The sequence below is a fragment of the Mustelus asterias genome, unplaced genomic scaffold, assembly GCF_964213995.1.
Source record: "Mustelus asterias unplaced genomic scaffold, sMusAst1.hap1.1 HAP1_SCAFFOLD_451, whole genome shotgun sequence".
In the NCBI taxonomy this organism is placed as follows: domain Eukaryota; kingdom Metazoa; phylum Chordata; class Chondrichthyes; order Carcharhiniformes; family Triakidae; genus Mustelus; species Mustelus asterias.
In genome coordinates, this window is record NW_027590404.1 from 114836 (window position 1) to 132464 (window position 17629).

General features: G+C 46.9%; 1 protein-coding gene across 1 annotated transcript in view; it reads left to right on the plus strand.

The window, feature by feature from the left end:
• The window catches only part of LOC144486759 (inorganic pyrophosphatase-like), a 60316-nt gene that overhangs the window by 24822 nt on the left and 17865 nt on the right, over positions 1 to 17629 (plus strand). Inside the window, exons 7-10 of the mRNA XM_078204797.1 lie at positions 2466 to 2593; positions 5954 to 6036; positions 9019 to 9088; positions 15769 to 15808. Of these exons, the coding sequence (XP_078060923.1) occupies positions 2466 to 2593; positions 5954 to 6036; positions 9019 to 9088; positions 15769 to 15808 (321 nt within the window). The remainder of the gene's footprint in view (positions 1 to 2465; positions 2594 to 5953; positions 6037 to 9018; positions 9089 to 15768; positions 15809 to 17629) is intronic.

The window sequence follows — 17629 nt, forward strand, 5'->3', positions numbered from 1 at the left end:
AACTGCTGTTTGTGAAGTGTTCCAGGATATGCCGAGAAGGTGATTATCTCTGGAAATACAAGTTCCTCCTTTTTCACCAGAATTAAGTGTGTAATATAATCATAGAATCCCTACCGTGTCGAAGAGACCATTTGGCCCATGGAGTCTGCACCGACTCTCTGGAAGTGAATCTTACCCAGGTCCTCTCCGTAACCCTGCACATTTCCCATGGCTAATCCATCCAACCTACACATTTTGGGACACTAAGGGGCAATTTATCATGGCCAATCCACGTAACCCGCACATCTTTGGACTGAGAGGAAACCGGAACACCCGGAGGAAACCCATGCAGACATGGGGAGAATGTGCAGACTCCACACAGACAGTGACCCGAGGATGGAATTGAACCTGGGTCCCTGGAGCTATGAGGCAGCAGTGTTAACCACTGAGCCACTATGCTGCCCTAATGCTTCAGACATTAACATATTACATTGAAACAGACCATTCAGCCTACCTAGTCAGTGCCGGTGGTTGTAATCAACATGCATCTCCTCTCTCTTTCTCTCTCTCTCTCTCTTCTCTCTCTCTCTCTCCTCCCCCCCCACCCCCGCCGCCCCCCTCTCATGTGTGCATCTAATTTCTTTTAAGCTTTGAAACCGTTCGCTGTGGGAGCAAGTTCCATATTCTAACCACTGAGTAAAGAAATCTCTTCTTTCCCTACTGAATTTGTTAGTAACTATATTGTATCAATTGCCTTCCGTTTTCTCCCATTAGTGGAAACATCTTCCCTATCCTACACTTTCTAATTTAAAAGATCTTAATTAGATCACCTTTAATTTGTTACTTTTTTAGAGATAAAAGCCCCAATCTATTCATTCTCAATAGCTATAATACCATTCTTGTAAATCTTAATTGCACCGTCTACAGTGTTCGTGTGTGCTTTTTAATCATAGAATCCTTACAATGCAGGAGGAGACAATTTGGCCCATCGAGCCTCCGCCACCAACAATCCCACCCAGACCCAATCCCCATATCCTCATGTTTTTATCCTGCTCATCCCCCTGACACTAAGGGGCAATTTGGCATGGCCAATCGACCTAACCTGCACATCTTTGGAGATGGCAGCCTTTCTGTGCTTAACCTGACCAGGATTTTATACAAGTATGACATTCACTCACTAGGTTTGAATCCTCTACCCCTAATTAAAGAATTAGATCCCAGTATTTTGTTAACATTTTTAATTACTTTGCTGACCTACAATGTTTTGACAATTTGTTCATCTGTATCCCAAGATCCTACACCATTCGGTATTTTAGTTTTAATTCTGTGGATGATCTTTCTATTATTTTACCAAATGCATCACCTCTCATTCATCTGTTTAAAGTTATATTGCCAATGAACTGGCCAGTCCACAAGTTATTTGATGTCTTGTATTATATTGTATTCTTCCTCCAGTATTAGCAACACCCCTAGCTTGGTGTTGTCTGCACATTTTGATGTGAGTAATTCCAGACAGGAGATCCTCTGACCCCCTCCACCCTGCCCCGTACAATCTATACCTCTCGCTTCATCTGAAAAACGTCATCAAAAACCGAGTCTAACATGGGGAGGGAGGACCTGACAAATTTTTCCCCCATCCTCTTGGGTGTTTGAAACTACTCTGGGTGATCACTCTGCCCTTAATTAACATCTAACATTTCTTTCTGAACAAGGTACTAACAGGTCCAGAATTTGGCAAATCATTGTACCCTCCATGAGGCAGCAACCACTGGCCCTCTGAGAAAGAACCGTTGTGGCCTTTCTCTGTCAAAGTCCAAATTTCCAAAGTCTCAATTTTGTCCACAATGTGGAGACAGAAAATGGACAGAGTATTGCATAGTATGTGAGACACAAACCAAGATTTCATTGTAGAGCAAAGTATCCATTAACTTACAATGAACCTGTTGACTTTACTGTCTCTTCACACTGTTGTTCACGAACCTTTAGAGGTTGATGGACTAACGTACACAGATATCTTGCTTTCTCCACTGGTTATAGTTTTCTTACCCTGAAGGTTGTATTTATATTCAAAATGCATAATGCTATACTTGCCCAAGTTTAAAAATTTTTTTTTCCAAACATAGAAACATAAAAGATAGGAGCAGGAGGAGGCCATGAGGCCCTTCGAGCCTGCTCCGCCATTCATCACCATCAACTCAATAGCCTAATCCTGCTTTCTCCACATAAGCTTTGATCCCATTTGCCCCAATGAGCCCAGTCCTAGTGTGACTAGATCTGTCTATAGAATTTCAAACCTGACTTTAACATGTGATGCACATAGAAATTTGCAGAATATTCACTGAACACCTAAAACAAGATCATTAATAAACATTGAGAACACACTGTTTTGCAGCCAATTGTTTGAAAGTTGGATACTTGATGTATTCTGGTGAGCAAATGAAGGCCAAAGGTCACTCGACTAAGCAACGTTTGTGTTTTTCAATTAGATATTGATGATGTGAGGCGGCTGAAACCAGGATACCTGGAGGCAACAGTTGATTGGTTCAGACGGTACAAGGTGCCTGATGGAAAACCTGAAAACCAGTTTGCATTTAACAGTGAATTCAAGGACAAGGTATCTTGGCAAATCCCATTCAGCCTTTAAAAGCCCTTTTACATTGAGTCAGGAATTAGCACACTGTTCCCTAAAGAGATTCAACATTGACTTGGCAAATTATGTAATTGACAACGTCCATCCATGTAGTGCCTTCAACATAAAAACTCCCCAGTCTATTCACAAAGGGAAAGCACCGATCCAGCGGTAGAAAGGCAAGTTAAGACCAATCTTAAAAGAAACTGCTCCATCACAGACCCAAACAGTCAAACCTTGCAGATTTTCCTGTGCCAAAGTCCTATCTGACTATTCTCTCCTTGTAGCTTCTCAGCTCCTCATCCATCAGAGCCACAATGTACTCCCTGGATACCTTTTCACAACTTTGGTTCCTTGTCCTCGCACTAACTGACGTTGTAAATGGTTTCAGCTAATTCGATTCACTCCACGTGATATCAAGAAATGGTTGGAGACACTGGATACTGCAAAGGCAACGGGCCATGATAACATTCCGGCAATAGTACTGAAGACTTGTGCTACAGAACTTGCCGCTCCCCTAGCCAAGCTGTTTCAGTACAGTTACAACACTGGCATCTAGCCAACAATGTGGAAAATTGCCCAGGTATGTCCTGTACACACAAACAGGGCAAATCCAACCCAGCCAATTACCGCCCAATCAGTCTACCCTTGATCATCTGTAAAGTGATGGAAGGGGTCATCGACAGTGCTATCAAGCAACACCTGCCCAGCAATAACCTGCTCAGTGACGTCCAGTTTGGGTTTCACCAGGGTCACTCAGCTCCTGACCTCATTCCAGCCTTGGTTCAAATATGAACAAAAGAGCTGAATTCCAGAGGTGAGGTGAGAGTGACTGCCCGAGTGTGGCATCAAGGAGCCCCAGCAAAACTGGGGTCTATGGAAATCAGGGAAAGAGTTTGCTGGTTAGAGCCATATCTGACACAAACAAAGATAGTTGTGGTCAGCGATCTCCGGGACTTCTCTGCAGGAGTCCCTCAGGGTTAGTGTCCGAGGCCTAACCATCTTCAGCTGCTTCATCAATGACCTTCTCTCCGTCATGAGGTCCGAAGTGGGATGTTCGCTGATGACTGCACAATGTTCAGCACCATTCGCAACTCCTCAAGTACTGAAGCAATCCATATTCAAATGCAGGAAGAGCTGGACAATATCCAGGCTTGGGCTGTTAAGTGGCAAGTAACATTTACCCCACACAAATACCAGGCAATGACCATCTCTGAGAAAAGGGAATCTAATCATCACCCTGTGACATTCAATGACATTACCATCACTGAATCCCCACTATCAACATCCTGGGGGTTACCATTAACCAGAAACTGAACTGGACCAGCCATGTAAATACTGTGGTTACAAGAGCAGGTCAGAGGCTGGGGATCCTGTGGTGAATAACTCACCTCCTGATCCCCCAAAGCCTGTCCACCTTCTACAAGGAGTCAAGACTGTGATGAAACACTCCCCACAGCTCCAACAACACTGAAGAAGTTAGACACCTACCAGGACAAAGTAGCACACTTGTTTAGCACCCCATCCACCACCTTCAACATTCACTCCCTCCACCACCGACACTCAGTAGCAGCAGTGTGTACCATCTACAAGATGATCTGCAGCAACTCGCCAAGGTTCCTTAGACAGCACCTTCCAAATCCACAATAATTGCCATCTAGAAGGGCAAGGGAAGCAGATATCTGAAAACGCCACCACCTAAAAGTTCCTCTCCAAGTCACTCACCATCCTGACTCAGAAATAAATCACTGTTCCTTCACTGTTGTTGGCTCAAAATCCTGGAATCCCCTCCCTAACAGCAATGTGGGTGTACCTACACATTAGGGACAGCAGCTGTTCAAAAAGGCAGCTCATTACTATCTTAAGGGGCAATTAGGGATGGGCAATAAATGCTGGCCTAGCCAACGCCGCCCACACCCCATGAAAGAATAAAAAAACTTCTATTCCTTTTGTGAAAAATTGTTTCCTAATTTCACTCCAAAAAATGTTCAGATTATTCCCCCTATTTCTTCCTTCCCAGCTGGTGGAAATGGTTTCTCTTATCTGTTCTCAATATGTTAAACTTTGGCCAATTCACGCCTTAATGTTCGAAATTCCAGAGAAGACACTCCTAGTTTCTATAATCTCTTGCCAAGTTAACCCTGGAGTCCAGATGTTATTCCAAAAAATCCGAGGCCAGTATATCCTTGTGCGTTTTTTAAAAAAGTTTTATATTGATTTTGATATCCGTTGCAAGTTTATTTTCATATTCCCTGTTTAAAGTTTACTATCTGTATTATCACTGCTGTTTTTTATATGCTTCCAGGATCGGTGCTTTTCTTTACATTTTTGAATGCTTTTATTTATGTTGTTTCTTGCCTCTAGTTATCCTTGGCTGTTTATTTAACAAGTTTTTTAGATTCCTTTAAGGATATAAACATATCCTGAATCACGGTATTTTGTTTTAAACACATCCACTTCCCATGCAACTTGTCATTTTACCCATTTTGAATGCGGGCAATCCGTTTCAAACTGTTGAAATCAGCTTTATCTAAATCTCGACACATTCTCACCTCCCATATCAGTGTGTCTGTCCAAAGCTCCAAGTTTGAACCTCACCAATCGACTTTCCCCACCACAGCAATGACCCACCATAGTCACACCGTCCTCCTCTAACAAAGTGACTGTGCCCTCTCCTGATTGTAATCATAGGAAGAGACATCCTTGAGGCTGTAAAGTGTAATTTGAGGACTCTGCTTGGATCTATCTTTAGCACACTCCTTTTCATTTTCTTGGCTGTCTAACATCCAGTCCTGCGTAACTGCATATTTCTTCATTAAAACTCCGGGAAGATTGAAGCCACCAACATGATTGGAATTTGGTTTTGGAGTGGTTTGTTTAAATGAGTGACTCCTTTAAATGTTTTTGCACAACCTCAAGCAAGATGATTTAATGAGCTAATGTGGGGGTGCCCTGTGTGGAACCACACAGCCAGGAGGCTGAGAGCAAACAGCCTCTGCAGCCACTGACTCCACCTTGCTCACTGGTAGCTGCCTCAGGGGGACCCAGACTATTTGAACCTTGTGTCCTGTTTGCAGCTGAGCCTATGTTGCGAATTCCACTTTAACACCATCACTCTGCACCCTGTTTGCTGCTGACTCTCCCGGTGTCCAGGACCTTTTAATCCTTCAGACTTGGCAATTCCACACCTCTCCCCACATCTTTTATCCACCATAAATCTCAGCTCATACAGCAGTCTGCTGTCCCTGTCACATTGTATGTAACCGACACCATGACCTGAACCCAGCAGCACACTCACTCACACTGGGCTGTCTGTTTCTCTAACAATAGTTTCATTGCTTGCAGGACTTTGCTATTCGGGTAATCAAAAGCACGCACGTTTTTTGGAAAGATCTGATCATGAAAAAATCTTCAGGAGGGATTAACTGGTAAGAGTGAGACTGTCAGGGTGGCGAGTTTGTGAAGGAGAGATAACCTATAGCTTGACAAAATAAAGAGCAATGCTGGCATTTTACTCACCTTGAGTCATCTCAAAGCAATTTGCACATTGAGATTGTTGTTTCAGTGAATGGCAATTATCCAATATCCTGAGATGACCACAGTGGGACTGGGGCAGTGAGTGGTGGGTGAGAAGTGAGGTGGGGGAAGGAGTTACTTGGGGGAGGGGGGGTGGTTGGAGAGTGGGGGTCTACAAGTAACTGGGGGAGGGTTACAGAAAGTGTAGGAATTCCTTAATTTTAGACTGGCTGCAGCTTGCTATCCATGCTTGACCTTTCCGCAACCTTTGACAAATCATCATCCAGTTTAGTGGGATTTCCCTCTCAATCCATTCTTATGTAGCTGATCCTAGCCAGAACATTTCTATAACTGACTCCTCCTATCCCCACATCAGACACCCTCGACAACAGGTCCTTCCTGATGACCTTCTGTGCTGCATGAGTACAGAGTGCTGACTGGTTAGCAAGTCAACTTTTGTTGTTGCTATGGCTAATGCTCCAGAGAGCCGTTGCCCTAATGCTTTTGTCTAATTCAGTAAAAGGCGCAGAGCCTGGACATGTTCCTTTTGCCCGTGGAGCACATGTCCCGATGTGTGAATATATGGCACTTCTAGCATGTGTAAATTTGCCCCATTGCGAGACCGACTGGTGCTCTTGATCAAACTATTGTATAATTCTTAACACACTTGGGATTGGTCGGGAAGTGTTGTCCAATCGCGGAATCAGATTAGCCATTATGTTCTGAGTTTTTGCAAACGCAATGAACAGTCCCATCGGGATGCTGAGGGGGAAGGGAGGGGACGATGTGCTGGAGGTAGTGGAAATGACAGAGAGGATTGACCAGTGAATGTGGAGGCTGGTAAGTTGGAAAGTGAGCACGGTTGGGGTGGGGGGGTCACTGTCATTGTTCTGGGAAAGGGGTGTGAATATGCAAGAACTAGTATGAATGAGGAGGTGAATCTTAGTTGAGAAAGAGGGAAGTCATTTTGCACTGGCCTGGAAGCCAATACAAAGTTGGCTGAATGACAGGGAACAGAGGAATGGTTAATGGATGTTTTTTGGGCTAAAGGGAGGTTTGTAGTGCAGTTCTCCAGGGTTAGTGTTGGGACCCTTTCTTTTCCTGATATTAATGACCTAAACCTTGGTGAATTGAACACAATTTCATAATTTGTGGATAATACAAAATTTGGAAGCGTTGTGAATTGAGGAGGAGTGTAGAACTTCAAAAGGACAAAGACAAGTCAGTGGAGTGGGCAGGTAGGTGGCAGATGAAGTTCAATGCAGAGAAATTAGTTCATTTATTTTGGGAGGAAGGACGTGGAGAGACAATATAAAATAAGGGGCACAATTCTAAAGGGGGTGCGGGAGCAGAGGGACTGGAGGGTATATCTGCATAAGACATTGAGAATGGTAAAACAGATTGAGCCTGGTTAATAAAGCAGACTATATCCTGGGCTTTGCTAGTCGGGGTATACAGTACAATAGCAAGCAGGTTACTTGTATAAGACAAGTTCAGCCTCAGTTGGAGTACTGTGCCCAGTTGTGGAAGGATGTGAAGGCACTGGAGAGAGTGCAGTAAAAATTCAGGAGAATGAGGAACTTCAGTTACGTTGATGGATTGGAGAAGTTTGGACTGTTCTCCTTGGAGAAGAGACGGTGAGGGGAGATTTGAGAGAACTGTGCTCAGTTCTGGTTGCCTCACTATAGGAAGGATGTGGAAAAGATTGAAAGGGTACAGAGGAGATTTACAAGGATGTTGCCTGGATTGAGTGGCGTGCCTTATGAGGATAGGCTGAGGGAGCTCGGTCTTTTCTCCTTGGAGAGACGAAGGATGAGAGGAGACCTAATAGAGGTGTATAAGATGTTGAGAGGCATAGATCGGGTGGACTCTGAGGCTTTTTCCCAGGTGGAAATGGCTGCTACGAGAGGACACAGGTTTAAGGTGCTGGGGGGTAGGTACAGGGGCAATGTTAGGGGTAAGCTTTTCACACAGGGTGGTGGGCGAGTGGAATCGGCTGCCGTCAGTGGTGGTGGAGGCGAACTCAATAGGGTCTTTTAAGAGACTCCTGGATGAGTACATGGGACTTCAAAGGATGGAAGGTTATAGGTAGGTCTAGAAGGTAGGGATGTGTTCGGCATAACTTGTGGGCTGAAGGGCCTGTTTGTGCTGTAGTTTTTCTATGTTCTATGAGAGATGTTCAGAATGGTGAGTGTCTGGACAGAGTAAATAGGGAGAAATTGTTCTTGTGAAACGATTGAGAACAAGTAAATGAAAAACATTCGCATCGGAGTGGTTGGGGTCTGGTATGCACTGCCTGACTGCAGTGGAGGTGACTTCAATCAAGGCTTTCAAAAATAAATTAGACTTTTCATCATTTATTTATGGGATGTGTGTGTCGCTATCTAGGCCAGCATTTATTTCCCCTAGTTGCCCTTGAAGGTGGTGGTGAGCTGCCTTCTGAACCACTGCAGTCCCTGAGGTGTCGGTACACCCACAGTACTGTTAGGGAGTTCCAGGATTTTGACCCAGTGACAGTGAAGGAACAGTCAGGATGGAGAGTAACTGGGACGGGAGGCTCCAGGTGGTTTGTGCTGCAGCAGAATCCAAAAAAATGAAAAGGTAGAGTCGGCAGAGTTCCGGGGAGAGTGGTACCAAGTGACAGACTCATTTGGAGAGCTAGTGCAGACACTAAGGGCCACATGGCCACCTCCTGTGCTGTAACAATTCTGTGATTCTTTGATCATCAGAACAGATGCGTCAGAGTCAGGAACTGGGAAAACGGGAGCTGGAGGCCAGTTTCTCCATCAAATACATGCATTTGTAAACTCTCTGACCCGCATTGTTGCTCCGCCCAATGAACGTTTCAAAGATCAATTTAACTGAAATGTAACTTTGCTTCTCTCCCCCCTCAGCACAAACACTTCAGTGTCCGACAGTCCATTTCGATGCTCAGAAGCTGATGCTAAAGCTTTTGTGGATGAAGTAAGTATGTTTATCACTTGTCAGATACTGCTGTAGACTGGTGGAGTATATAACTTGTTGTTCTGTCAGAGGGTCAGTGCTGAGGGAGTGCCGCACATTTGGAGGGGCAGTGCTGAGGGAGTGCCGCACAGTCGGAGGGGCAGTGCTGAGGGAGTGCCGCACAGTCGGAGGGGCAGTGCTGAGGGAGTGCCGCACAGTCGGAGGGGCAGTGCTGAGGGAGTGCCGCACAGTCGGAGGGGCAGTGCTGAGGGAGTGCCGCACAGTCGGAGGGGCAGTGCTGAGGGAGTGCCGCACAGTCGGAGGGGCAGTGCTGAGGGAGTGCCGCACAGTCGGAGGGGCAGTGCTGAGGGAGTGCCGCACAGTCGGAGGGGCAGTGCTGAGGGAGTGCCGCACAGTCGGAGGGGCAGTGCTGAGGGAGTGCCGCACAGTCGGAGGGGCAGTGCTGAGGGAGTGCCGCACAGTCGGAGGGGCAGTGCTGAGGGAGTGCCGCACAGTCGGAGGGGCAGTGCTGAGGGAGTGCCGCACAGTCGGAGGGGCAGTGCTGAGGGAGTGCCGCACAGTCGGAGGGGCAGTGCTGAGGGAGTGCCGCACAGTCGGAGGGGCAGTGCTGAGGGAGTGCCGCACAGTCGGAGGGGCAGTGCTGAGGGAGTGCCGCACAGTCGGAGGGGCAGTGCTGAGGGAGTGCCGCACAGTCGGAGGGGCAGTGCTGAGGGAGTGCCGCACAGTCGGAGGGGCAGTGCTGAGGGAGTGCCGCACAGTCGGAGGGGCAGTGCTGAGGGAGTGCCGCACAGTCGGAGGGGCAGTGCTGAGGGAGTGCCGCACAGTCGGAGGGGCAGTGCTGAGGGAGTGCCGCACAGTCGGAGGGGCAGTGCTGAGGGAGTGCCGCACAGTCGGAGGGGCAGTGCTGAGGGAGTGCCGCACAGTCGGAGGGGCAGTGCTGAGGGAGTGAACAAAGAACAATACAGCACAGAAACAGGCCCTTCAGCCCTCCAAGCCCGCGCCGCTCCCTGGTCTAAACTAGACCATTCTTTTGTATCCCTCCATTCCCACTCCGTTCATGTGGCTATCTACATAAGTCTGAAACGTTCCCATTGTGTCCGCCTCCACTACCTTGCACGGCAGCGCATTCCAGGCCCCCACCACCCTCTGTGTAAAATATGTCCTTCTGATATCCGTGTTAAACCTCACCCCCACCCCCTTCACCTTGAACCTATGACCCCTTGTGAACGTCACCACCGACCTGGGAAAAAACTTCCCACCGTTCACCCTATCTATGCCTTTCATAATTTTATACACCTCTATTAGGTCATCCCCCATCCTCCGTCTTTCCAGTGAGAACAACCCCAGTTTCCCCAATCTCTCCTCATAACTAAGCCCCTCCATACCAGGCAACATCCTGGTAAACCTCCTCTGCACTCTCTCTAAAGCCTCCACATCCTTCTGGTAGTGTGGCGACCAGAACTGGACACAGTATTCCAAATGCGGCCGAACCAACATTCTATACATCTGCAACATCAGACCCCAACTTTTATACTCACTGCCCCGTCCTATAAAGGCAAGCATGCCATATGCCTTATTCACTACCTTCTCCACCTGTGACGTCACCTTCAAGGATCTGTGGGCTTGCACACCCAGGTCCCTCTGCGTATCTACACCCTTTATGGTTCTGCCATTTATCGTATAGCTCCCCCCCTATATTAGTTCTACCAAAATGCATCACTTCGCATTTATCTGGATTGAACTCCATCTGCCATTTCTTTGCCCAAATTTCCAGTCTATCTATATCCATCTGTAGCCTCTGACAATGTTCCTCACTATCTGCAAGTCCAGCCAATTTCGTGTCGTCTGCAAACTTACTGATCACCCCAGTTACACCTTCCAGATCGTTTATATAAATCACAAACAGCAGAGGTCCCAATACAGAGCCCTGCGGAACACCACTAGTCACAGGCATCCAGCCGGAAAAAGACCCTTCTACTACCACCCTCTGTCTTCTGTGACCAAGCCAGTTCTCCACCCATCTAGCCACCTCCCCCTTTATCCCATGAGATCCAACCTTTTGCACCAACTTACCATGAGGTACTTTGTCAAACGCTTTACTAAAGTCCATGTAGACGACATCCACGGCCCTTCCCTCGTCAACCATTCTAGTCACTTCTTCAAAAAACTCCGCCAGGTTAGTGAGGCATGACCTCCCTCTCACAAAACCATGCTGACTATCGTTAATGAATTTATTCCTTTCTAAATGCGCGTACATCCTATCTCTAAGAATCCTCTCCAACAACTTCCCTACCACGGACGTCAAGCTCACCGGCCTATAATTACCCGGGTTATCCTTCCTACCCTTCTTAAATAACGGGACCACATTAGCTATCCTCCAATCCTCTGGGACCTCACCTGTGTCATAGGGTCATAGATGTTTACAGCATGGAAACAGGCCCTTCGGCCCAACTTGTCCATGCCGCCCCTTTTTAAAAAACCCCTAATTGCCAACTCCCAATTAATTCCCAATTGCCCGTATTTGGCCCATATCCCTCTATACCCATCGTACCCATGTAACTGTCTAAATGCCTTCTATAAGACAAAATTGTACCCGCCTCTACTACTGCCTCTGGCAGCTTGTTCCAGACACTCACCATCCTCTGTGAAAAAAATTGCCCCTCTGGACCCTTTTGTATCTCTCCTCTCTCACCTTAAACTTTATGCCCTCTAGTTTTAGACTTCCCTTCCTTTGGGTTGATCTATGCCCCTCATTATTTTATAGACCTTTATAAGATCACCCCTCAGCCTTCTACACTCCAGAGAAAAAAGTCCCAGTCTATCCAACCTCTCCTTATAACTCAAGCCATCAAGTCCCGGTAGCATCGTAGTAAATTTTTTCTGCATTCTTTCTAGTTTAATCATGTCCTTTCTATGATGGGGTGACCAGAACTATACACAGTATTCCAAGTGTGGCCTTGCCAGAGTCTTGTACAACTTCAACAAGACATCCCAACTCCTGTATTCAATGTTCTGACCAATGAAACCAAGCGTGACTCCACTTTCAATGAGCTATGAACATGTACCCTTAGATCTCTTTGTTCTGTAACTCTCCCCATCGCCCTCCCATTAACTGAGTAAGTCCTGCCCTGGTTCAATCTACCAAAATGCATCACCTCGCATTTATCTAAATTAAACTCCATCTGCCATTCGTCAGCCCACTGGCCCAATTGATCAAGATCCCATTGCAATCCTAGATAACCTTCTTCATTGTCCACTCTGCCACCAATCTTGGTGTCATCTGCAAACTTACTAACCATGCCTCCTATATTCTCATCCAAATCATTAATCCCAGTGATGAGACAAAGACTTGCGTCAGAGGCCCAGCGATTTCATCTCTCGTCTCCCTGAGCAGCCTGGGATAGATTCCATCAGGCCCTGGGGATTTGTCAGTCTTTATATTCTCTAAAAAACCTAACACTTCCTCCCTTGTAATGGAGATTTGCTCTAACGGTTCAACATTCCCCTCCGAGACACTCCCAGTCAACACATCCCTCTCCTTTGTGAATACCGACGCAAAGTATTCATTTAGGATCTCCCCTACTTCTTTGGGCTCTAAGCATAATTCCCCACTTTTGTCCCTGAGAGGTCTGATTTTTTCCCTGACAACCCTGTTGTTCCTAACGTATGAATAAAATGCCTTGGGATTCTCCTTAATCCTGTCTGCCAAGGACATTTCGTGACCCCTTTTTGCCCTTCTAATTCCTCGTTTGAGTTCTTTCCTACCTTCTTTGTATTCCTCCAGAGCTCCCTCCGTTTTTAGCTGCCTGGACCTAACGTACGCCTCTCTTTTCTTTTTGACCAATCCCTCAATTTCCCTGGTTATCCACGGTTCTCGAATCCTATCCTTCCTATCCTTTTTTACAGGCACATGCCTGTCCTGCAGCCCTAACAACTGTTCCTTAAATGACTCCCACATACCAGATGTGGATTTGCCCTCAAACAGCCTCTCCCAATCAACAACTGCCAATTTCTGCCTAATCCCACAGTTGCTGCACAGTTGGAGGGTCAGTGCTGAGGGAGTGCCACACATTTGGAGAATCAGCGCTGAAGGAGTGCCGTACTGTCGGAGGGTCAGCGCTGAGGGAGTGCCGCACAGTCGGAGGGTCAGTGCTGAGGGCAGTGCCGCACTGTGGGAGGGTCAGCGCTGAGGGCAGCGCCGCACTGTGGGAGGGTCAGCGCTGAGGGCAGTGCTGCACTGAGAGGGTCAGCGTTGAGGGCAGTGCTGCACTGAGAGGGTCAGCGTTGAGGGCAGTGCCGCACTGTGGGAGGGTCAGCGTTGAGGGCAGTGCCGCACTGTGGGAGGGTCAGCGTTGAGGGCAGTGACGCACTGTGGGAGGGTCAGCGTTGAGGGCAGTGCCGCACTGTGGGAGGGTCAGCGCTGAGGGCAGTGCCGCACTGTCAGGAGGGCTCCTGGACCAGTATTTATCCCACAATCCATGCTGAATTTCATTTAATCTCTGCCTTTCACCATCCTCTGACCTTCCCTGTTGTACTTTCCCCTTTTGCTTATAAGCTAATCTGCTACAAGATTATGGACCTCAAGTGTTAACATTTTTTTATTTGTGGAATCTGGGCATGGCTGGCCAGTATTTATTGCCCAACCCAAATTGTCCCTTCAGAAGATGGTGGTGAGCTGCCTTCTTGTTCTGCTGCAGCCTATGTGGTGTCTGTACACTCGCAGTGCTGTGAAGGAGGGATTCCAGGGTTTTGACCCAGTGACGGGGTTGGCTGTGCCGTTTTCATTTCCATGCCAGGTGGTCTGTCCATTTTGTATCCTTCAGTGTTTCTCTCGCGGCTTGATACAACCGAGTGTCTCGCTCACTCCATTTCGGGGAGTAGACCACATTCAATATTGTGGGAGAGACAAGTGGGACAGCTTGTTCCTCAGTGTGGGTTGAAGGGGAGATTTAATGATGATAAAATCATGAACACGAATAGAATAAGATGGAGTAACTGATGAGAAACCACTTTAGTTGGAAGGTCAGCGAGAACACAGAATTAAGATTGTAAGAGAACCAGTTCGATGAGAAGTGTTTTTATGCAGCAAGTTGTGATCTGGAATTCACGCTGAAAGCATATTCGGGATAACTTCCAAAAGGAGAAATGGGACCAGAGAATGCTTATAGCCCAGAGGAGGCCATTTGGCCTATCAAAAGTCTGTGCCAGCTCTCTGCTGCGTACTGAGTCCCATTCCCCTTTTCCTGGAACCTGCAAATGTATTTCTCTTCGGATAATAATCTAATTGTCTCTTGAAAGCCTCCGGCACACACTCGGGCATTCCAGATTCTCACCACCCCCGTGTGAAAATGTTCTTCTCATGTCCTCTCTGGATCCTTTACCTTCAATCTGTGACCTCCGGTTCTCAAAACCTCCACCAATGGGAACAACTGTTCTCTAATCTATTCTGTCCAAATCCCTCGTGATTTTGGCCCCCTTACAAATCTCCTCTCAATCTTCCCTAGTCCAGGAAGAGCCCCACTTCTCCAATCTATCCACAAATCTGAAATCCCTCATCCATTCTCCTGAATCTTTTCTGTACTCTCTCTAAAGCCTTCATGAAGTGTGGCGCTCAGAACTGAACACAATACTGCAGTTGAGGCTGAACTGGTGTTTTATACAAGTTTATCATAACCTCCTTACTCTACTACTCTATGATCCTATTAATAAAGCCCAGGATTCTGTGTGTTTTATTAATTGCTCTCTCAACCCTTCCTGCGATTGTTCCAGGTCCCTCTGCCCTGCCCTCCTCAGTTGTACCCTTTACCTTGTCTCTGCCATCTTCCTACCAAAATTTATCATGTCACATTTCTAGGTTTAAGTTTCATCCTCCGTCCATTCCAGCAGCCTCTGTCCTTTTGGAGCTCTGCTCTATCCTTCCTTCACAATGCTTCTAAGTTTTGTCATCTACAAATGTTGAAGTTGTGCCCTGCACGCCAAGAATGGGTTAATAAAAATCTGGAAGAATAAGGGTCCTCAAACTGACTAATATTCTCCAGTCCAAAACACTGCCACTGTTTCCTGTAACTTGGCCAATTTTGTATCCACGTTCTCCTTTTTATTCCATGGGCAACAACATTGTTCACAAGCTTGTTCTGTGACCTTTTCCAAAGTCTGTGTGGACCACATCAACAGCATTACTACCATTCACCCTCTGTTACTCATCAAAAAAGCACCAAGTTAGTTGAACACTATTTTCTTTTAACAAATCCATGTTGGCTTTCCTTAAATCTTAAGGATTTGCCCTTGTTAATTTTGTCTTGAATTATCCTTTCTAAAAAAATTCCCACCACTGAGATTAAACTGTCTGGCCTGTAGATGCTGGGGTTATCTCTTTACAACTGTTTCTAAATAAAGCTGTAACATTTGTATTTCTCCAGTCCTCCAGCAACACCCCTACATTGAAAGAGCATTGGAGGATTATGGTCAGAGTTTTTGCAATTACCATCCTTAGATTTTTCCCGTATACGTCTATGGGGGAAGTAGAGGGCTGTGGGAAAGGTTAGTGCGACTAATGGAATAGATCTTTCCCAGAGCTGGAACAAGCACAATGGACCGAATGGCCATTGCTATATAATTCTGATTTGTCATTGGAATCTACTTGTTTCAGCTTAAACATTTATAATCTCTTGTCTTTTCAGGTCCCAGCATATGGAGCAGGTGATTCAGTACCAGCTGATGGTAAGAGTTTTCCTAACATGTATTTGTGCCTCTGTGGGGCTCTATTATGATGTGGAGATGCCGGCGTTGGACTGGGGTAAACACAGTAAGAAGTCTCAACACCAGGTTAAAGTCCAACAGGTTTATTTTGGTAGCACAAGCCACTAGCTTTTAGAGCGCTGCTCCTTCATCAGGTGAGTGGGAGTTCTGTTCACAAACAGGGCATATAAAGACACAAACTCAATTTACAAAATAATGGCTGGAATGTGAGTCTTTACAGGTAATCAAGTCTTAAAGGTACAGACAATGTGAGTGAAGAGAGGGTTAAGCACAGGTTAAAGAGATGTGTGTTGTCTCCAGCCAGGACAGTTAGTGAGATTTTGCAAGCCCAGGCAAGTCGTGGGGGTTACTGATAGTGTGACATGAACCCAAGATCCCAGTTGAGGCCAACCTCGTGTGCGGAACTTGGCTATCAATTTCTGCTCAGCGACTCTGCATTGTCATGTGTCGTGAAGGCCGCCTTGGAGAACACTTACCCGAAGATCAGAGGCCGAATGGCCGTGACCGCTGAAGTGCTCCTCCACAGGAAGAGAACACTCTTGTCTGGTGATTGTCGAGTGGTGTTCATTCATCCGTTGTCGTAGCGTCTGCATGATCTCCCCAATGTCCCATGCCTCGGGACATCCTTTCCTGCAACGTATCAGGTAGACAACGTTGGCCGAGTTACAAGTGTGTGTACCTGGTGGATGGTGTTCTCTCGTGAGATGATGGCATCTGTGTCTTGCAGAGGTTGCTGTGGCAGGGTTGTGTGGTGTCGTGGTCACTGTTCCCCTGAAGGCTGGGTAGTTTGCTGCAGGCAATGGTCTGTTTGAGGTTGTGCAGTTGTTTGAAGGCAAGAAGTGGGGTTGTGGGGATGGCCTTGGCAAGATGTTCGTCTTCATCAATGACATGTTGAAGGCTCCGGAGAAGATGTCGTAGCTTCTCCGCTCTGGGGAAGTACTGGACGACGAAGGGTACTCTGTCCGCAGTGTCCCCTATTTGTCTTCTGAGGAGGTCGGTGCGGTTTTTTGCTGTGGCACGCCGGAACTGTCGATCGATGAGTCGAGCGCCATATCCTGTTATGAGGGCATCTTTCCCTGTCTGGAGGTGTCTGTTGCGATCCTCCTCATCTGAGCAGATCCTGTGTATACGGAGGGCTTGTCCGTAGGGGATGGAAGCTGGAGAAGTGGAGCATCGTGATGTTATCCGTGGGCTTGCGGTACATAGAACATAGAACATTACAGCGCAGAACAGGCCCTTCGGCCCACGATGTTGCACCGACCAGTTAAAAAAAAAAACTGTGACCCTCCAACCTAAACCAATTTCTTTTCGTCCATGAACCTATCTACGGATCTCTTAAACGCCCCCAAACTAGGCGCATTTACTACTGATGCTGGCAGGGCATTCCAATCCCTCACCACCCTCTGGGTAAAGAACCTACCCCTGACATCGGTTCTATAACTACCCCCCCTCAATTTAAAGCCATGCCCCCTCGTGCTGGATTTCTCCATCAGAGGAAAAAGGCTATCACTATCCACCCTATCTAAACCTCTAATCATCTTATATGTTTCAATAAGATCCCCTCTTAGCCGCCGCCTTTCCAGCGAAAACAATCCCAAATCCCTCAGCCTCTCCTCATAGGATCTCCCCTCCATACCAGGCAACATCCTGGTAAACCTCCTCTGCACCCTCTCCAAAGCCTCCACATCCTTCCTGTAATGTGGGGACCAGAACTGCACACAGTACTCCAAGTGCGGCCGCACCAGAGTTGTGTACAGTTGCAACATAACGCTACGACTCCTA